This window comes from Phaenicophaeus curvirostris, chromosome 5 (assembly GCF_032191515.1).
Source record: "Phaenicophaeus curvirostris isolate KB17595 chromosome 5, BPBGC_Pcur_1.0, whole genome shotgun sequence".
In the NCBI taxonomy this organism is placed as follows: Eukaryota; Metazoa; Chordata; class Aves; order Cuculiformes; family Cuculidae; genus Phaenicophaeus; species Phaenicophaeus curvirostris.
In genome coordinates, this window is record NC_091396.1 from 56,117,642 (window position 1) to 56,139,996 (window position 22,355).

The window sequence follows — 22,355 nt, forward strand, 5'->3', positions numbered from 1 at the left end:
GAAGAAAGATGCCCTGTGGGTTTCTGATGGCTCACTTCTCCATAGGGTCTAGAAGTTCTTCCCCCCTCAGCCCTTATAGAGTCCCTAAGGTGCCTAAGGAACACACTAGTGTGCAAGGGTACTCTTTACCAACTGGACCCGGTCTAGAAATCTCATACCAAGCAAATCCGATGTAAACTTTAGCAAAGATTGACAAAAATAAATTCTAGGAGCAAACATGAAATGCTTCACTAAGGCAGCATTAAATAAACATATTTTAAGCAAGAAAAAGTTATGAAGTTTCAGAGAAATCTGCTAATGTTATGTACCACAAAAGAGCCCTTAGTAATAGTATTGCCAGAACTATTTCTCAGACATTACAACATAACCAGAAGATCTCTTTTTTCCTCTGCCCCCTTAAACAGATACACCCTGGCTTCTGCCCCCTCTTTGGAGCAAGTATTTCTGTTTGGACCCTTGCTTAACTTGCAGAATGAGAAGGTACACAGCATGATGTCCAAGTGTGTCCCCCAGCCCCCTGCCTTTCCCCCCCCACAGCCTTGCAGGAAGAAGTGCCTCTGTGGTGCAGCTCACTGCCAACCCCACCACACAGCAATTAGCCCAGTTCTCTGGTGCAGATTTGTGGCTTAGCTCTTAAAAGCTGTTTCATAAATATTCGATGGCCTTTCCAACAGGGTAATGTGCCTCTGTGACATTAAAGAGGAAACTCTGCGAAGGGGAGGGATGACAACAAATTTATCCACCAATAGCACACTCTTTTGGCACAAAAGCACATTCTTATCTTTACATCCCATAATGAGAAGGCAGGGACGGGACTGTTGCTACAGCTCTCTGGGTGGGTAGATGTACAGTGTAAGAGAAGGGTGGCTGTAAATTGTTAGATATTTCCCGGCCCCTTGCCTTTGCAAACAGAAGGACCCCTGCTTGCTTTCCTGCTGTGGTTTTCCTGAGCTCCTGGTGAGGAGGACTTCTTGCATGATGTCTGACTGCGAGGGACTGCCTGTGGGTAAGCGCCAGATTTATATTTACCCCGCTGTCCTGCCGACTAGTTCACATTCTCAGATTGCAAAGTCACACACGAAGCCGCTTGCTTTCGAAGGGAGCTGTAGCCGTGGCAGACAGAGGAGAAACTCCCTTGCAGTCACTGCAGATCCTGGTGCAGTTCCTTCTGAGTCCGTGGTACAGGGCTGAAGTAGGTGGTAATGCCTGGATTTTCACTAAAGGCACAGAGGCTGGATAGGAGGAAGGGTTCCGTAATTCAAGCAGATGGTCTGAAGTGTCTGTGTCTGGAGGAATGATGGTATCGACATGCATTGGCTCGAGCTTATGAAGGAGAGTTACTGGGGATGGGTCTTGCAGAAACAAGCACGCTCTGTTTGTGTTCTGTTTGTGCTTTGATAAACCTTCTCAGATGGTAAAAGACACAGCAAGGGCAGATAAATGTAATGTAAAGGGTTTATTTGCTGAGGGGAAATAGAAATGTACCTTCTTTTCCAAACAAGCTCCTTATGTGTTTTGCGGATATCTGGAAAGGGGTCCTTTACTAGTGCTTATGGCTGTGTATGTTGATCTTCATTGATCAGGAGAGCACGTCAGCAAGAAGCACGTTTCTCAGCTTTTTTTTTTTTTCAAACTTCTATCAGAATTGTAAACATTCACTTGTCTGTCTGCACAAAAGGAAACTCCTGTCAAGATGCTAGAGTAATTTTCTACCAAGGTATTTTACTAACAAAGGGAAGAACCACTGAAAACATTTTTTTTGTTGCTTTTTGCCATGGCAAGCATTTCTCTTTTCACACATGTATATATACATAAATACACACACATACTGAGTAACACTGAAATTTCATGGGCCTGTGAAGGTTCATCAGAGATGGGGGTCTAGACTAAAAAGTGGGGCTGAAGAAAGAGAAGGCTGCTGCACTGCTTTTTTTCCTCTCCCCTCTCTGCTTCTATTTTACAAAAACAATAACAAGTCCAAAATTGCGCACTGAAAACCAGAGTGGAAAAACATAAATTATGTATATAGTGCAGAGCGAATTGCACCATGCGCAATTCCCTGTGCCATTGCTATCGTCTAAAGAGGGGAGAGATGAATATCTCCTGCTTACCTTCTCAAAGGGCTGATCTGTTAAACAGCAAACTTCCCCTCTTCAGGCTTTGATTTTAAGGGCCTGACCTCAGTTTGCTTGTTAAGCACTCTGAGTTGTTGGTGGGATATTTCAGGGTGACAGTGACAGTATTTAGCTGGCATCTGATATTAATGATGAAACTGATATTGGGTGTGCATGGCATGTTGTGTGCAGAAGTTACTGATATCTCAATTACCTCTACTGCTGAAAGGGCCTTGGAGGTTTCCTCTAGAAAAGCATTCACAAATGCATGATTTGAGGGAAGAAAGCAGTTTGTTATGGGCAGGATTGAAAGGTAAAGATGAGATGAAGTTTGGATATGGATGGGGATTGGAACGTGCCAGCATATGCAGAGGAAGATTTTGTTTCTCTCTGCTCACCCAGTAATCCTTCTACACCCCCCAGTTGGAGCTGGCCCTGCCCCCTGGCAGCAGGTCTCATCCCACCTCCTGCTTTTCTGCCCCACACCAGGAGGGCACAGAGAACCCGGCACAGCCCAGTAGTCACCTGCTGCACATGCCTTGCATCATTTTCTGGGCCATGTATGTATAGACGCATGCGTGCATATCTATATATATGTATAAATACATGCAAAACCAGCCCTGGGGATCAGGTGGTGGCACTTCTGCACAGGTATTAAGCAATTTTAGTGAACCAGTTGCTGACAGCTTGCTTTTCACATCAAAGTATTTTGAAACCAAATAATTCTTTTTGTGGTTATTTCTCTTTTACTAGCTAGTTCAGAGTTTAAAACTTCAGCTGTAAAAACTGCATTAAAAGGGTTGCAAAAAATCAGCATCAAAGGTTCTAAAAAAACCCAGTGTCCACTAGTGCAAAAATACCACTTCGCTAAATCCAATAAGCAGAGTAATAGTGGTATTGTACATTTTAAATCCATTTTTTTTAATGTGGCTAGATAATACAGCTGCAAAAAGTTGTTGCAGTGACAGGTATCACTAGCACTACAATGTGGCTAGAATCCAGAGCCCTGCTTGTAACACAAATCGTACAGACATATGCATGCATCTGTGTATACGCAGCTATAAATAAGTTTAGCCAAAGTACGGTGTTAGTGTTAAGTGTATGTATTGCTTCACCACCAGCCTCTTCACAAAGGGTATGGCTCATGAACAACTTGGAGAAGTGCAGTTTGTAGTCACAATAAATTAACGCCAGGATTTCTAGCCTGTTTTCAGCTTACACAAGAATGTAGTGAGAACAGCTGCATAATTGTTCCCTCAAACAAGCATCCCAGAAGGGTCTGATGAATATGATCTTTGAATTAAATAGTTGGGTATGAACGGGCTGATATAGCAATAATTTTTCAACAAGAAGCTTTATTCAGTAAGGGTATTCCACTTCTACACTGGAAATGGTTATGCAATTTTTCAAGATGAAAGCATTAATGCTTTTTTTAAATCTGTGTTTTATGTTCAATTCCAGCATGGCTGCACCCTTTCGCTGATGTGGAATGGAAAAATAGAAGCAATGCAAACAAAGTTTTATTTTGCCTTTTGAATGTAGTACAGAAGACATAAAAAAGGATGCTAGCTGTCAGATTGCAGATTAAATGTAAGCAAGTGAACAGTTATTTTGGACCGAATTAGTAACAAAAAAGGCACTTGAAAGCATTGCTATCAAAATAATATATTAGTGAACAGAATTCTAAAATTTACACTATTAACTTCCCTTTGTAACATGGGGAGATAAAGAAGAAAGAAAGATCAGTCACTTCAGGACAACTGCACTTGTATTTCTTCCTCATTAGCAGTTATTGACATACTGATGCTATCCATTAATGCCAGCTACATAGATTTGCTGTCATTCCTACATGCAGATAAAAGAAAAGCACATCAATTATTTAAGTTCTTCCTCTTGTGTATTATTTTTCTCTTGTAAGGAGACATAGTTCAGTCTCTGTACCACTGAACAGCTTTTCACACACACAGCATTTTGATTAGGAATATATGAGTCATGATGGTTCTGGTTCTTAGCACAATCTTTTTGACTTCAGAAAAACCTCTGAAGTCACGCAAAGGTTCTTAAAGTGACTCTTCCCTTATTTACTTGTTTCTTTTTTCAAGCCACAGACTGAATGGAATGGGTAACTTTTTGTAGATAACATCACTGTTGAAATAATACAAGATGTTCAGCTGTAATAGTTGAAGATGATATTGCTGAAGAAGGAATAGGTATACAGATGCTGGGAGACTCATATGTACATACTTTCTCTGTTATTTACTACAACAGGGCTAAGATGGGAAGAAACAGGACTGATATAGCGTGTTCTGCAGCAGGTGGCATGATTTTCCTTAAAATTCCTCCCACACGTTTATTGGCTTCATTTCAATAGAGGAGGAAACAAGACCTTTCATCTGAAGTATGTTCCTGACTCGTTAGCTAAATACTTCCTTTCAAAGCTTGAATTACATATTTCAGACATGTCTTTCAGACAGACTGCAGCCAATTTGCTAAAATTGGTGTTTTCAGAATCAGGATATCACAGAAACCCACAGGAATTTTGATTCCCTGAAATTCAGCACATATTCTGCACTGTCATGGGAAGTCCATTTAGCTCAGCCAGAGAGGCTGCTAGTGCGTGAGACCTCCGTCTCCCACGCTGGATTGTCTCTGAACAGCTGCTGGGAATAAAATGTGACTCACATGTATTTTTGTAATGAAAAATCATTAGAAATGACTCAGCACACGCATAAGCGGTACTCCTGTCAAACAAAATTGCTCCACTTCAATGTACTCTGAATAGTATAAGAGTATGCTTTAAATTAATATTTCATTGGATTTGGTGAGAAAAAATCTTCCTTTTTGCAGAGAGCTCTGTGTCCCCCTCAGGGCTGGAGTGCCTGTTTTGCTTTGCAGTGTTGACCTTAGATAAAAGGTCTTGACTCATACACTAATGCTGTCATGCGAATGGTCCCACTGAATACTACTGTTTGAAGGGTGAGACCTTAGGTGAAAGGCAACACACTGAAATAATCTTGCAGAATCGTTGTGCAGAATGAAATTAGTGCTCTAGGATAAGTAGGGAAGTGGCAAGTTTTTTTCAGTGTATCAACCCAGCTACCTGCTGCAGGTTAGAAATGTGCTGGCATGCGTTAAGTATCTCAAGAGAGCACTCTGCAGGATGAACAACAGCTCCTGACCCCACTAAAACAGCCTGGCACTTTGTAGAGTGCTGGCTTGCCCTCTCAGAGCTTCCTGGGAGCATTCCCCCAGCCAGAGGAAGGTGCGGCTCAGGCTTCCATGCCTGCAGAGCTAGCTATAAAAGCCTTGGACAGTGAGGCAGCAGCAATCTTACGGTGAATACTCTTAGAAATAAAAAAATTATATGAAACTTTCATCTTTTGGAAGAATGGGGTGAAGCCCAAATGAAAAGTGACTGTGAATGACTGCAGCTGTAGCACTGTCACTTTGGACTTAGACACCACTGTAGATTACACGGAGTCTGCCTAGGGATTTGATTTGAAGATCTGCAAGTCCAGCCTTGCTCTTGTCCAGCTTGCTACATGTCATGGCCAAGCCACTTAAAGGTGTTCTCTGCTGCTGCAATGGGCATGGCGGAGTCAAGCATCTTAAAGAGGGAAGATGCAAATGTCTGACACACAGACGTCTTCAAGAGAGAAGCATTTCCATATACCAGGCAATTAGTGGGATATGCTCTTGCTTTGGCCACTGATTGGTGCGGGCTCACTGGGGAAGACATCACCCCTCTGCACAAAACTTTACATAGGAGAGCATCCTATCCATGAAGCAGTTTCATCTGATTTGGCTCAAATTAGAGAAGATTTCCTGCAGCCTGCGTGGGTCCCTGCTGCTCTCCCTTCTTTTCTCAAGAGCTCTCTGCCATGCTTAACAGGGCCAGCAGCCTGTCTTCTTCTTGCATGGGCATGGGCAAAGCCGTGCCCCAGGGAGGGACAGGGAGGATATCCCCATCAGGTCCTGCCCTCTGCTTTCAGGAACTCTGTCCACTCCAGATCTACATAGAATTATAGAATCATTTAGGTTGGAGAAGACCTTTAAGATTATCAAGTCCAAATCCTAACCTAGCACTGCCAAGCCTCAACTAAACCATGTCTCCAACTGCCACATCTACATGTCTTTTATATACTTCCAGGGTGGTGAGTCAACAGTGAATATTTCATACTTCCCTTACTGAAACATTGCTAGATATGACCAATAATTCACAGCCGTGTGTGGTACTATTCAGTTTATATACAAGGGACTGAGGCAGCACAAGATCAAGCCAAGACCAATTCTCACTGATATGGGTGTCTAATACAAGTTGCTGAGGAGTTTTTCTTTCAGAGCACTCTGTACTGTGCCCTATTTCACAAATTCAAACTTTATTTGCAGCTATGAGCATTGGGCACGTCTGTAACTCAGATCTGTGGTCTCTGGTCCTGCACAAAATGATGAGGAAGGTGCCACCAATGATCATTTGTGAAAAGCTTGGTTTCTACAGTTGTTCAGTGGAGCAACTCTTCTCCCTCTGGGAGCTGCTCCGCAGCTGAGGCACAGATGCAGTCCAGTTCCCAGAAATACTTTTCAAGATGACTTAGCCTGAAACTATCCTTGATCTTCCTGGAATCACATTCCTCAGCATGTTCAATATCTCCAACAGGTGAAACTGTGATGTTACAATAAAACAGCTTATTGGAAACATCTATATAATCAAATATAAAATACTCTGATATCTTGTAACTAGATCTCTAGCAATAAGTATACTTGTTATAATAACAATTTGATACTTCATCAGTTGTTTGGAGATACTCTACAGTGTCAATAGTCTTGCACACGAGCACCTCTGTTATAGGCAGCTCGCCCCTGAGACACTAAATCTATCATTTCCTACAGCTCTTCTACCCCAGATCAGAGGCTGCCATGTTTGTCCTGTTGCTACAAGAGTCAGCTGCCTTCTCACACCCACCTGACCTAGGCACAAGATTGCAATCCGTTTGTGCTGCAGGCATATGGACCACATGTGGAAAGGATTTTGAGAAGGAAAGCATTATTTTCTGCATCTATCATAAATTTCAAATGGTATATTCTGGCATAACTGTTTGAAAACAGACGATACATTGATGAAATGGAACCAATTTCTCTGGGTAATTTCACCTAAAGTGTTTGATTCATCTTAGTGCTGCCAGCTCTTTGATGTTTATCATGAGCCTCATAAGATTTGGGTTTTTTTCTAAAGCCAGGTTTCTTGGTCATGACTTTTCAGGGGTTGTCAAGATGTCCATGTACCCTCTGTTTTTACCCAGTCAGCAATATCTGGGAGGCCTTATGCCACTCTCCAGTGAAGATTTTTTTTCAAAGATTTTTTTTTCAGGTATTTAAACATCTAAGGCACAGAGACAAGTATCATGTGGGAAAGTGTGAGAGATTGTGCAGCACCTGGAACAGATACAGCAAGCTGAGACACATGCAGCTCACATGTGTAGGCTGGAGAATAATATTTCCCGAAAAAAAACTGTCTTTTTAAACACCAACCACATTTCTGCATGTTTTCATTTTGAGTCATTTAATGAAAAAATTGGAAAACCTCAGGGAAAGCATTCATTCTGCTCAGTTTTTCACAGGAGGAATGTTTATTTTCTCAGCAAACTCCTTTCCTACAATTATTTGGTTTCTTTAGATCTTTGGGGAGCCTCCCTGCACATAAAGTAGCTGAAGAGTGGTTTTGCTGCCCTTTACTACTCCCTGCCTACGCTGATGTCCCATAAAGCAGAAGGAGTAAGAAGACAGCTCTTCACTCTTCTCCCACTGCACTGGAAGGAGTCTGCTGCTGAAAAGTGGCCAGATGACACATTCTTGTAAAAGCATGATGAGTCTCCCCTCTTTACCATAGGACCCTTCACTGCTCAGATCAATCAAAACATAATCAACACCAGTGAGGCTTCAGCACTGTTTTGGGCTCTGGGGGTACAGAACCTAAGTGTGAGCACCTCCCTGATTTGTGCTGCCATCAGGACCTCAACAGGGCAAAGCCAGTTCCAAGAGCACGTCTCTCCCATGTCACATCCCTCGCTCCCAGGGTTTGCTGTCCTTGCAGTGGAGAAGAGGCAGAGGATCACCCCAACGGGCACAAGCAAACTCACTACTCCATGGCTATGACACACAATTATAGCCTGAAGCCAAATGTATTGGTTTTGTCCAGGGGGTAGGTAGAGGCTTAAAACCGCCTCTGTTTTCCTAAGTTGTTTTTAGTTTCTCCTGTAGAGAAGTGTGTCAAAGTTGCATGTGTGTTTAACATTTACTTCCCTTTCCTAATGAAGTTCAGCAGCTGGGTTATCCTAGATAACAGTGCCAAAGCTTAAAGATTTCCTCGTTCTGAGGCAACTGCTCAATTGGCAGCCTGCATCATTAATTAAATTGCCTTCAGGGAGAGGGGAGATGTGGAGGCAACTAGACAATTTAATGAGTTGATGTGAAGGGCAAGACAAGGATGTAGCGTGAGTCCATCCCAGAATGGCTCCAAGCCCGCCCAAACAGCTGTATCTTTGCCACTTGGAGCATTTGCATTCTTGGGAAAGAACTCAAGCAGCTAGAATTGTTTGGAGTGAGGAGCCAGCACAAGGAGATCAAATTTACTTTCCACTAGTCGATGTGCTGCCTTGCCACAGGCCAGCCTGTTTACAAGTTGGCTGCCTGGAGAATGCCAAGGAGTGAATACAGCTGGGCAGGCTCCATCTGATACAGCTTTTCCAGGCGTGGTCTTGTTCCTCTGTGCCAAATCATTCATTGCTAGCAATGAGTCCCAGACCTCTCAACAGACAATGGCATCTGATGAGCCCACAGAGATCCTTATGTGCTCAGATTTCAGACAACCAGAAAAGGTGCAAAAGATCAGCGGGAAGGCTAATTCTTCACTGAGCTCAATCTGTGGTCAGGAATAGGCCCAGTTTTCTGCTTGGACCTGGAGGTTACATTTAGTTCAGAAAAAGGTTATTAGATCCTAATTTCTGCTTCTGTCATTTCCCAAAAGCCACTTAGCAGAACTGAGTTATCTTCCTTGTTTAAATTCTCTGGCTAGTGATGATGTTTGGCTGCCTTCTCTGTGTTTTCAAGGCCTGGTGGTAAATTTAGACAAGGAGGAGAAGTTTATCCTCTGGACCATCATTTTGTGGGTTACACGTTCACTGCTGTGGGCACAATATGATCTAAAATTCCCATTCACTTCGCAGCCAAGTGGGCTGGGGCTAGGAAGACTAGATTCTTCTTGCTACCTACTCGAGCTCCACAAGCCCTTCATGTGAAAGGCAAGCTCTGTGCCCTGAAGGACACTGCTGCAGGTTTCCAAAGAGTTAGGACCACCTCTTCCTTTCTTATATATTAACTTAGTCAAGTACTTCTTAAAAATTGTCTGTTTTCAACTGCACACGTGGTTCTCAAGAGATCTTAAATAAGTGATGTCTTTGCCACAGTGCAGTGCTCCCCAGAGACACCCAGTCTGAGATGTCTCTGGCCATTCCTTGGTTTTTCCAGTCCTGCCCATCTGCTGCTGCTTTCTTTGCTCTGCCCAGTAACACGTCCGAGGAAAACACCTTAGGTTTATGCAGATATGGAATAAAAATCATCAAAATATCAGTAGTAAGAATTTTTGGGACTGAAGTTTTTGCACCTGAATACTCATGAAGTAGAAATGTAATTTACTGCTTCACGGGAAGATTAGGAGAAATTTCTTTGTGCTCATTAGAGGAAAGCACCTTCTACTAGTTACACATCTTTAATAAAGGCAGTTTTCTCCAATTCTTACGTGATAAAGGTGTAAAGCATTTGGTGATGATCAAAACCACAATAGGGAAATATGAACCTCTTGCTCATGTCACTGAAATCTCAGAAGGGAATTACAGCCTTTAGCAGGGTTCATTTAAGGTATACTACTTAAGGTAATAGGGTTGGACAATCTCATTAAGATTTATTTCCCCCTAATTTAAACATGGGTTCAAAAGTACAGCTGGAGCTGTACTGGCTTTATCTTTGGCTTATGGAAGAGATTGGAAAAAGAAGTAAACAGAAAACAAAATCAATCTCTCAATCTGCTGGGCCATAAGGCTGTGGTATATAGTGAACACAGACTTGTATTCAGCATGCTTGGGGCTGAAAAATCAAAAGAAACTTCTGGCCTTTTTACATTGCATAAGCTTTTTTTTGTTTGTTTGTTTTTCTCTCACTTACTGAGGGGTTTATGCAAAACACTTGCCTTTCCTAGTGGTAGTTCATCATGCTCACTAGACTTTTTCCAGACCTGAATTTGTCCATACTCATTTGAGAAATGCATGGTTTAGGAAAAATATATTTTCAAACATTTCATCTTGTGTTGCAAATTCCCTAACTAGTCTGATATGTTTACAAATCTTCCAGCATATCAGGCTTGCCCTCCCCCTGATAATGATATGTGGCGACAGTAATCCTTCTATCACGCTCTAAGCGCTTGTTCTTGCTTCTGTTGAAGTCATCCAGATTGTGGGTTATTTGGAAGCATATATTTTCTCTACTTCTTCAGTATAAAAGATGCAGAGGATCCTTCCACCTGGGAGAGGAGAATTTGCTAGAGAGCAAATGCAAAATCCCACTATATTTGCTGTGGTGCCTTTCTGGTAAGTGGGAACATATATACTTGGATGCTTCAAATGCTAGAGAGAGGCTGCACCTACCAGAAGAGACTCCTGGGGTGTGTGGCCTGAAGCCCAGGGACTTCTGTGATCAGACACTTTGTAATTCACTGGCCAAGCTCATGCTGCAAACACAGTCCAGTTTCTCTTACATCTGGCAGCAGTGGAGCCATTCTAGAGCTCATCATTGCAAGAGGATGGACTGCGGCGCTGCAGGGCCAGCATCTGCAAAGAGATGGTGCAAACAGCGGAAGACATTACCTCAAGCACATCCTTGGCAGCTTAGCAGAGCCCTTCAGTCTGTGAATGGATTTTCTTGTTTGGGCAAGACCCGTTGCACTTTCACCTCACCCAGATTTGGACCATCCTTTATGGTTTACCAAAACTCCAGGTTAATTAGTACATCCAGAGGGCCCTGGAGACACCAGGGCAGGGAAATGCATTTGGTGCCCTACCACACTTCCAGTGAGAAACTCAGCTGGGAAGTAGATCCAGCATCACTGCTTTCTCACTATAAATTCTTTGGCACTTGTTTAATGCGTAAAAATGCACATTCAACAGTGCCATGTAAAACAGGAAAAAAGGTCTGCATGTTTGGAAGAAAACTAAAGGATTGAGTAGAAAGAAAAATGAAGTTGACGTTTCTAAGGACCCATCACCATAGTATCAAACCACGATTTACAAAACTTCTTTGTGAAGAAGTTTCCACAGGCTCTTTTCTTCAGTTTCGGTTAAACTCAACATAGTCACTACTCTGGATTCAAACTCTGCTCTGAAAGGCCTGTAATCTAAACATGGAAACATTTAAGTCATGCACTAAAAGAAGAACATGAAGCTGCATGGAGTGATCCAGGCTGTGTGAGGACCCCCAGGCTGGTGCTCATGGAGCTGCAATGGCCTCATCACACAGAGCAACATCCAGGGAAACCCTTGTGCAAGCCTGAGAGCTGCTGCCCCAGAAGAAACCTTTGTGCAAGCTCAGATCTGCCATCCTTGGTAGAGAAAACCTCTTGAAAGCCTCAGAGATGTTGTCCTTGGATGAAAACCCTCATGTCAGTTGCAGAGCTGCCATGCTGTGGGACAAAGTCCTCATGCCAGCCCTAGAGCTATTGGCCCTGGGACCCTGAGGCTGGGCCAAAACTAGCAAGAGCTTCACAGCAATCTGGTGAGCCAGGCTGTAATGTGGCCCTCATGTACCTCTGCCTCTGTGTTTCCAGCGCTGCTCAGAGCATGCATGCACTGTCCTCCCTCCTATGATGTAGGGGTGCTCCAGCCTGAGAGCAGCAGAATAAAGCCCCATCTGTATTCGGTGGCTGAATTCTGTAAAAAGTGGTTCAAACCCTGGCACAAAGAGGGGAAAATTAATTGGATATTCAAATTTCATGCTGTTTTAATCTGGAATTATTAAGGAAATTTATATTTTTAGAGACAATATTTAACCTGCCAATGTCACATTAAATTGCTTTATATAAGCTCATTAGTATCTTCTGTACAGTATCATATTTATTGCAATTAGCAAACATTAGTGGCTCAGCTGAACCGCATGATATTTTTTCAGTCCTGCTACCCTTTTGTTCCTCCATCTCCTGGCTGTCATAAGCTAAGCATAGTCTAGATTAGATCCTTTCACACATCAGCATTTCTGTCTGACAAGTCCTAAAGAAGGAAAAATAAAAATGGAAAATAATTAGAAAATTAACCATTAGGAGCTTTTGAGAAATCAAAAGAGCCTCTTAGATTAAGTTCCTCACTAGTGTCAAGGCTAGCAGCAGTGCCAGTGGCATTAGTGGCACTAAGTCACTTAATTCTGATATGATTCAGAATCATTTGTAGCTATCGGCTTATTCAGAGTAAATCCTCTTCCTCCCAGGTCTTTTGTTTGCCATCTTTTGACAAGCTACATTGCATATAAATGAACTCGTAAGAAATGTGAATGAGGGGTACGTTTTCATTTGCATTGAAGTTTCACGCATGCAAATGCTACTGTGGAAGTACTAGTAATGAATAGTATTAATAGTTAATGAATTCAATCCTTATTTTAGTTTTGTTTCAGGTTTTTTGAGCCCTTACTCAGACACAAAATATGTGAAATGAAAGGAAGGTTTCCCTGAATAGAGACAGAGGTCCATTTTTATAGATACTTAGACTTTGCTCTACTCAGTGGTGAAGGGTGGCCCAGCTGACCCATGTCCCAGCCTGGATCCCACAGGACGGCTGGAATTTAGCCTCTGAGGTCTTTCATGGTTCATGAGTGAATCACAGGCTGCTAAACCACTTCAGGCCCCCAGAGGGCTTGGGTTTCCAGGACGGAGCAAAGATTAGGGTACCTGAGTCTCAAATCCTACCATGACCACTGGACCTCCACTACTACTGCCAGCTCAGACCTTTCAGCCCAACTTGTCTCTTCCATGTGTACCCACAAATGCCTGAGCCCTTGCATTGCTGGGCAGATGAGCACTGGTACTTATACTACAGCTTCTTGAGAGGATTCAAATCCCCTAGCGGAGACCATCCTAACTAACTAGGCTGGGATGCTGTGAACAGATGCTATGAAGCATTTAGAAGTGGTGTAGGAATCAGTACTAGACCCTCCAGGAGAGACCTTGACCTTTTCCCTAGCGGTGCCCTGTGGCTGCACAGGGAAATGGCTCCTGATCCTCTGCCAAGCTCCAGCCCTACTTGGCTTGTTTTCAGTGCTAGATGTTAGTGCTCCTTCTGCGAGCTAGGCTGCACTGCCTGTGTTTGCTGATAGATGGAAAATAAGTCTGAGTTTTACGATGCTGTTTTTAGAGGTTTTTTCTTTTTCTAGAAAGCGAGGAAATAAAGGTGCCTGTGAAGCTCACTTATTCACTTAACAATTGTATAAACATGTATGCAATCATTGCCTTCTTTATTTGGTAAAACTTGCTTCCCAAATGCCAGATGTGAAGCAGCAATTAGAAAAATCATTTTTCATTTACTGTAAACATCAAAACTGCCACATGAGGTTCAGAGATCAGAGTTTAGAGATTTCATATTGGGGATTTGAGCAATGAAGATCCATGTTTAAAGGAGATCCATTCAACAGCTATTAATAAGCTAGGTTTAAGGGCCCAATTCACAGGTGTTTTCTAGTTCTGTTCTCTTCTATTGGAGTTGTTTGGGTCACCATTTCTTTGCTCAGGTGATTCTCATTCCTCTTAATACCCTCCAGTGGGACAGCTGGCTACATTACTTGGAAGCTAATCCCAGAGTGTTTCTTGCAGGAGAGGTACTCAGAGTGCACTGAACACACACAGACCCCCGAAGGCCATAGAATAGTGCTAGGTATCATTGCTACAAGCAGAAATTAAAAGTTGCAAGATGCCTGGAGTTAGTTTGCTGTCCTGTCTGGAAATATTCACCCTGAGTCTGTCTCATTCCTCAGTCAAACATTTTTATTTATTTCAGGGAGCGTAGCTTGGCCTTTCTGTTATGACTCAACGTAGGTTCCTAAAATCTCAGGATCTCATCTATAATTTTCTTTTACATTGTTCGATCCAATCATGCATCAACTGAAGTGTATCTTAGCTTTGTTGTGTTTGCACAAATGTTATCTTTATGCATGTACTGGTTAGACTGAAAAATACCACTGGTATTTGACTTTCCAGGAATGGATTTAAGACACATTCTAGAGATTAATGCCTTGACTGATAGAGAGGAGTATTGAGACTGTGACAAAGACAAGGTCAGATTACATAAAAAGAGAAACACTAGAGAATCCACCACTACACAGAAAAGAGCAAAATATCTCATGGATGAGTTTATCAGTATTTCAAAGCTGGTTCATCAGAGATGAAGCTGGCTGCAGCACTACAAACTAGAGTCCATATTCCAGTTTTGTTAGCTGTGATCTTGCACTATTTGGTTCACAGAAAAATTGAAAAGGAGGACAGATATTGTCTATAAACCCTGTTGCCAAAGAAAACGCAAGCAGTATTATTTTCAGCTGCTTACTCATTCAGAGGGAGCTACAGCACATGAGTCTTGCTGTGTTTTTTGGCTGCTGGGAGCCAACAGCTTTCCTCTTTGAGTGTGGAACTGTGCAAGTCTGGCTCTTGAGGGAAAACAGGGATAAATCATGAGTTTTCTGATGTTGCCTTGTTAATATGATGTGTATAGTCTAAGTGTGTGCAGTAGGGATCATGAATGTGCTGTTGGGAGGGTAAGTGGGAAAATTTTGCAAATGGGAAGACAAGTACACTGGTATCTTTTGTTGTGCTTCAATAAGGACATGTAGTATTACGTGCAAACTGCACATAAATAAATCTCTGCCTTTATCAGTGGGAATGATGTTTCCTAACAAAGACAGGTGGTGGCTGCAGAGAAAATTAAGAAAGGTGACTGATAAATAACATCAGTGAATGTATCAAGAAAATACTATTTAATTAAAAAAAAGCATTAAAATGTCTAAATACAGGAGACTATATATTCGGTAACTAAGTTTCACTACCCAAAGGATTTATTTATTGTTCCCCAGTTACCCTACTGTCACTTAAATACTTCACAAAATGATTCTTAGCAGCAAAACTTAAGCCAGCTATATTTAATTATCAGCAAGTCCTCACATCAAAAGGTAAAAGATGTCAAATGAGATATTCCATTAGAAGAAAAGAAGGGAGGCAGGGAGGCAGGGAGGCAGGGAGGCAGGAAGGAAGGAAGGAAGGAAGGAAGGAAGGAAGGAAGGAAGGAAGGAAGGAAGGAAGGAAGGAAGGAAGGAGAAAGCGAGCATCACAGCATCACAGATTCATTCCTTCTGGAGCCCACAGTCATGGCCACACTGATTAGTGAGTGATGGTTTCAGTCCCAGGAAAGGGCTGGCTCAGATGTGTACAGCTGAAGGGAGATTCTGTGGGAAAAGCAAGTTTTGGCTCCCCTGTTTTTAGAACTCAGGTCAGAAACATCCATATATGCTCTCTCAGCTAAAACACCTCTGATTTACCTACTCTTTGCATTGGAGTACACATAAAGAAGCCCATAACGCAACTGAAGAAGCATCGCACATTCTTCCTAGGGGCTGTCAGTAATGGGTAGAGTTTACAAAAAACATACGATAGTTCCAGCAATATGGTGACATTGTAACAACTATTAAAAAATTCAACAGCTCCAGACAGAGCCCATTTCAGGTTCAAGATGACTATAAACAAGCTCAGTTATAAATTCATAAACAGTCACTTGCACTATCAGGATGTCACCAAAGTGCCTGATTTAATTTACTCCCAATCCACGGCAGTTTACAGGGCTGTGATTTAAATCCTGGTTTTACCATGAGTGTGTATGTTTGGGGGAAGGGGAGTCAAATTACATGAAGCTTTCTTTCTCTCACAGAACTAGCTGTATGTTGAGAAGTTACTCAGCTCAATTATTTATTACTTGCATAAATCAGACCAAGGCAAAAAGTTCTGCCATTGAAGTTTAATGGCATATTCCTGTTTCTGTTACTGTTGTAATATATCTAACCAGAGAAAAGGATGATTCCTTGCTTTTGTTTGTTGTGGGGTTTTTTTGTATTTTATTCGTGTTTTGGTTTTTTGGGTTTTTTTTTGTAATGCTATACACTCCCAGGGAAATAACAGACAGTGATTTATTTATGACACTCTTAGAGCAGGAGGAAGTCATACTTGGGTCTTGCTGCCATGGAGGGAGAAAAATACGCTGTCCTAATATATTTGGCTAAAGAAGATATAAACCTAGGAAAACAGACTGAGCAAGATTGGAGAGATGTACACAAGCTGGCACATGAGATACTAAGCCAGAGAACAGACTGTTTAGATAGAGGCTCTTATGGGTACTCCCCACCAACAAATGAATCATCAAAGGCATAACTGGCTATTTTTAGCAGCAATGCCTATGCTTCTTTTGCCTCTTACCTTGAGAAAACTGTGAAGCACTACACAGGAGCCATTAAAAATCTATATGGAGAAATGCTTGTGTTCCTTGTATGGAAGAGCAGGGCTCAGAATGCCTTCAGCTTGGCTGTACAGCAGGTCATGGCAGACACAGGTTATATACAGACACGTGTATATAAATGTGTGTATGTGTGTCCATGCAGAATTAGTTAATCCTCCCAACATATGTCCTCAAGTAGTAGGGAGAATGGGGATGCTCAGACACCCTTTCTGCTGCCACTTTCCTGCTCCCATGCTTCCCCACAGCTCTCCTGCAGGGATCAGGGAGATTGCATCTTCTGATATCCTAATCGTTGCTTTGGGCATAATCCTTTGATTTCAGCCCTGGAGGTCATTATTTAATCCAATAATTTAGCCCAATAATGGAAACCAGTGGATAACACAACGTTTGTTTTTATTGTTATATTCACTACTTGGAAGTAACAAACTGCAAACCCCTTATAATTTGTGTCAGGGCATTCCATTAACACATCTATAAAAAAGCAAAGATGTCTCCATTGACAGCACTTAACAATTTTCTCTATTACTTTGATGACTATTCACTATGAATGGAAAGTGCTTTTCCGCACCATTGAAGCATAGTTGGTGTATAACCTCCAACCACTCAGAAATGCTGAGATGCTACAAGAAGGAAGGCTGAAGAGAGCACATCCAGTTTTTGGCACGCGCTGCCCAGCTTCAGACCCCGTACAGCTCAGTGCCTGCAGTGCTGACGTATCATGTACAAACCGGGACAAAATGTGCCCCGCGGCAGCAAGGGCGGAAAAGAGCTGTTTCATCTGCCTTCCAGTTTTGCATGATTACCAAGTAGATTTTACATTCAATTCCTTGTATGAAATTGGTGGTAAAATCTATGCAGGTTTAAGCTTGTGTCCTAAGCTTTTGTCAGATAGCAGAAACAGTGTGTACTTGTCTGGCAGTGGGGGTTATGGAGGCTGTAAATTGTGAGGTTGATGCTCAAATCCAACAGATCAGCATAAAGCCCTCAGGATATTATTCTTACTGCAATTACGAGTAACAGCTATCAGGAAAAGAAAGGGTAGGAGACTGCCATGTAATGAATAAAAATGTTTCTTTCAATTGTTTGTATGAATACTGCAGACAAGGATAAATAGTTGTTACTGTAAAGCTCTCAGTGACAAATTGATCCCCATCTGTGTCTCTAAGCAGTCCTCTAGATTTTCCTTATGGGGAATAGTGGTGGGTCACCAGTGTGGTCATTTTAAGCCTGGTAAAAGAAAAAAAGAAGATCCTGATTTAAGAGTCTCCTTGTGTGACCTTTGCTTATATTCATAAGTGTTTCTCACATAGCCCTACTGATGCTGATGCTAATAGGTAGATGGTAGAGATGATTTCCTTGTGACTGTTAGAGACTGGAGATGAGGAACAAAAGCTCCTTTCTGAGAGCTGCCCATCCATCTTGAATGCTCTGACTCACTTCACCTCATGTGGGACTGACTGCTTAGAAAAACCAACACTGCCATCTTTTTACCATGTTTTCAGGATCACAGCCTTAAGATACACAAAGCATTACTCAGTTCAGCTGATTCCATTAATGCTGAAAACACAGGCTTGCTCTTACTCTGTATGAGCCGTAAAAAAAGCTTCTGTGTGAGAGGATTATGGTTACAGTTCAGATGTTCAACATTTCCTAGCAGAAATATTTCACAATGAAGCAATAACATCATTAAGAGCATGATTTGGAAAAGAAGCAGTTTGACAAGCCCACTCAAGGCATCCCACACAAGCCCTCCAAACTATAATTTTTTCTAATGCAGGACATGTACTCTCCCTTTCCAGTGACCTTGCCATCCTAAGCAGGTTCTTATGACATCACCTTAATGCTGTGGCTTAAAAACAGCTTAATTAATTTAGTGTCTATGCATTGCTGTCTGCTGCCATTGTAACCTTCACATAAATAAAAAGAAGATAAGGCACCTAGCTGCCTCTCATGCAGAGCCCTTTGAGTCCCGGACATAGCCCACCAGCTGCTGCAGGGGCATCGCTAAGGAACATGAAGTCCATCCCTGAGGAACCGGCCCAGGCAGAACCCAGTGGAGCAACGGAGTTCTGTGCAGGTCACTTGTTTCTTCCATTACTTGACTCCACATTGCTGTTGGCGTGAGGATTACCTTGTATTTTTTAACAGCTGGGATTTTAGCTCCATTGACAAAGTAATTAGTTTTCCTTAAGTGTGATGGTGACTCAGTGTTAAGTAGTAAGTAGACAGGGTTACTACAATGATGTTTAGTCCGGATATGAAATTGTAAGACAGCATCTGTTTCTGTATTGTCTGATTTTAATTACCATACTACAGCAAGAAAAATTGTTCTGACTCAGTGTTGATCTCTGAAGGGCTCATAGACTTGTTTCTTGTTAATCAATAACTGTTCATAGTGAGTGTTTTAATGTGAGTTTATATTCAGGAGCAGCTTTCCTTGTCTTTCAGTACAGTCTGAGAAGTAGACAGGTGGCAGTAAAAAAGGGACTGTAAGTCTAAAGCAAGCTGTAATGCCATTAATGGTTTAACTTACTTTAGTAAGAAGGGATTTGTTGCTTAGTAGACTGAGATTACACATAACTGTGCTTTCAGTCAGTAAGGATAAAAAACCAAGATAAGCAATCAAAATACCTGATTTTAAATATATTTCATTTTCATAAGGGGTAGACTTGTATATATTTTTACATTACTCATTAGCTAACAAAAGAAATCCCCATCCTGAGATGTACCCAAGAAAATCCAGGATTGGCGTTCATGCAGAGATTAATCTAGTTAGATTAAATAGCTGTATTGTCTTCCTCCCTGCTTAGTACAGCTTGGTAGCGTACACCAAAACCAAAACCAGATATAAAAGAGAAGAATGTTCCATTTCTCCCCAGCCCCAGAAATACCATCTCTGTTGTATCAGGGTACAGCGGCTGCTGTTTGCATATGGCAGCGACTTTGTGGTCTGCAGGTATAATCCCAGGAGGTGCTGTCAGCAGTTGCAATGCCCTCAACAGTGCTTTGCTTCACAGCGCTTGATGCCTCAAAGCTGCCTGAGTCTGGCATCGCAGCAGCAAACAGTCTTATCTGAATTATGGATGCATCAAACCTGGACTGTGCACAGTGAGAACAGGTTCAAAACCCTCTTCTAACAACCCCAACACTCTGTTACATAGCAGATGACTCATTAACTGTGAGCAGCTGTGACAGCCCAGGATGCTTTTGGAGCTGGCTGCTTTGTTCAGAGAAAGCTTTACAGAAATGTTATACTTGCTATTGTGGAGTAGGGTCAGGCACACTGAAGATGAAGGAGATCTGTTAAGGAGCCAAGGCGTTTCATCCTGGCACAAGCCAAGCGTAGTACTGTGTTTGACATCTAGGAGGTATTGAAAGACAGAAGTACAGCAAGATCTCTGAAGCTGTCTGAAACTATCGGTCTGGGAGGTGGAACGCCAGGGTTTGTGGAAGAGCAGATATATTTCCTTTCTAATAAAAATCTTTGAGACGATCCTGGGCCATGTATTGCCCATAGCCTATTAGAGATTGAATGAGGTATCTATCCACATGGGTTCTTCTTTGTTCAAAATTAAGAGATTAGATAGGTAGCTAGATGTGGATAAATTATACTACTTTTAATCAAACTCTTGGAGTTCACATTGCCCAACATGTGCAGTACTATCATGCTGGCACCCAAGGGAGGTGGGGACAGTGGATTTGGTGGGTACCACAAAGCTTCACAGGGAACAATCATGCTGAGTTGCCTCCTGCACGTATTCTGGTATTGACACTGAGTCATGTGTATGCCTGGGCCACTTCTCTGGGTTATACCACACACTGATCTTCTTCCCAGGGCCATGTCATTCTCTAGATGTTTTTCCATCTCCTTTAATCAGATTAACCAGTTCCTCATGCTCTCAGGACACCAAGTCTGTGGGATGTACTTCACGCTTTGGGCTGTTTTGCCTTCATATTTACCCCTTCAGCAACTGCAAGCTAAGAGCAATGTGGATTGTGTCCAGCTTGGCTTGCTGGGGCAATTATAGCCTGTCTTTTGTGAGGGGGGCTCTTTTAGCCACCTTGCTGCTCCTGTGTCCCCTCCAAAATGGTACTTGAGGTTCCCTTCCCTAGGCAGGTGGCAGGGCAGACCTGTACCATCTGCTCTGGACTAGTATTGACTCCCCAGAAAATTTAAGGCATGCTTGGTGGTAGAAATGAGGTTTTTAGGTCCTTAAGGGTGACATTGGACACTGTGGGAGGGTGACGAGCGATTGAGTCGGTATCTCTGAAGAGGGCAAGCTGCCACCACAGCTGAAGCTCCTGTTTTATAGCAAGGAGATGGTGAGGAGTTAATTCACTGCTAATTTTATGTAAATATGAAGAAAAACGGGCATGTGAAAATGACCATGATTTCACATACTTCATGGAGTCTGTTTTCTTACTCTGATGTTAAGATGACATACGCCCAGTGACGTAAGCCAACTTTTTCATTTGCATCCACAATCCATATATAGCACTAAATGTGTATGCTAGCCAATGAATAAATCTTCCCTTTAATGTGTTTGCTGGAAAAAGAACCCAGTAAAACTCTGAATAGCATCAAATATATCCAAACTAGAACAGAAAAGGCTTTTCCATAAATACATGCATTTTGGGATGCCTCTTACTCTGTTCCTGAAACAGAACCAGAGCTAATTGCCAATGAAATCAGCAGTCACCATACCAATCAGATGACCAGCAAACCGCTAACACAGTGTTTACAGGACAAAGTCTGGGCTTTGCTGTGCTTTACAGCAACTAGAAGCAGTTGTCATCGCTACTTTTCTAACTCTTATTCTCCAAGATCTTCTAGCTTTACTGCAACTGGATTGTGGAGCAGTAATTAATATGAATGCACGCATATCTTCCCTCACAAATTATTTCTGACACGTGTTTTAAGTAGGGCAGCAAAGATATATGAACAATACAAGCTATAATTGTTCCTGTGGTGTTATTTTTTCTGAAGCAACTTGGATTTAAATGTCAGGTATTTTTATTGTCGCATCCACTGCCGCACTGAAATATTGATTTTGTCCCCCTGAACACTAAATAGCATTTTGACTATAAGTTTTTCTGGGTGGAGCTAATATCTGTGATGCTGTGTTGGTTACTATATTGTTTCGACAACATATATCAGTTGCAGAAGATAAGATAAGGTACCTGTACCCGGCTCCTACCCTCATCATACCAGAGAAGAAAGCATGAACTCATACATTTGCTGCTCTTGCTTTGCATAGCTTTTGCAGTTTTGCTGTCTGGTTTTACATAGCCTTGTACTTGCAGCACTGTGCTGCGGGTATATTAGCACATTAGAAAGGCTGGATAACTGGTGACATTGTTACCACCCATGTGCCCCATTCACTAATGGTAAGGCTCATTTATTTTTCAAAAGAAAAACCATTATTGAGCTAGCAAATCTACTGAAATACAACAATCTATATTCTGAATTTTTTTTTCCTAAAAATTACAATGTTCAATATAGTATCTATTAGGAAAAAAAGCATATTTTTACCATTTTTCCTCTAATAATCACTGAACATGGTTACCAGAAACAAACAGTGACACAGAAATGTTTTCATGTTGTAGTCTGAAAAGCCTTCTGGAAACATGCACTTGTGTTGGGGCATTTCTCAGAATA

At 42.0% G+C, this 22,355-nt stretch overlaps 1 protein-coding gene across 7 annotated transcripts in view; it reads left to right on the forward strand.

Moving 5' to 3' along the window:
* Positions 1-806: 806 nt before the first annotated feature.
* The window catches only part of EML1 (EMAP like 1), a 123,568-nt gene continuing 102,019 nt past the window's right edge, over positions 807-22,355 (forward strand). For 6 of the 7 annotated variants that reach the window (XM_069858796.1, XM_069858798.1, XM_069858797.1 and 3 more), the window contains exon 1: positions 18,597-18,773. In XM_069858796.1, the coding sequence (XP_069714897.1) occupies positions 18,647-18,773 (127 nt within the window). In that variant the 5' untranslated portion in view covers positions 18,597-18,646. Of the gene's footprint in view, positions 1,007-18,596; positions 18,774-22,355 lie in introns of those variants that run through there. The other variant, XM_069858803.1, reaches the window with a different exon arrangement.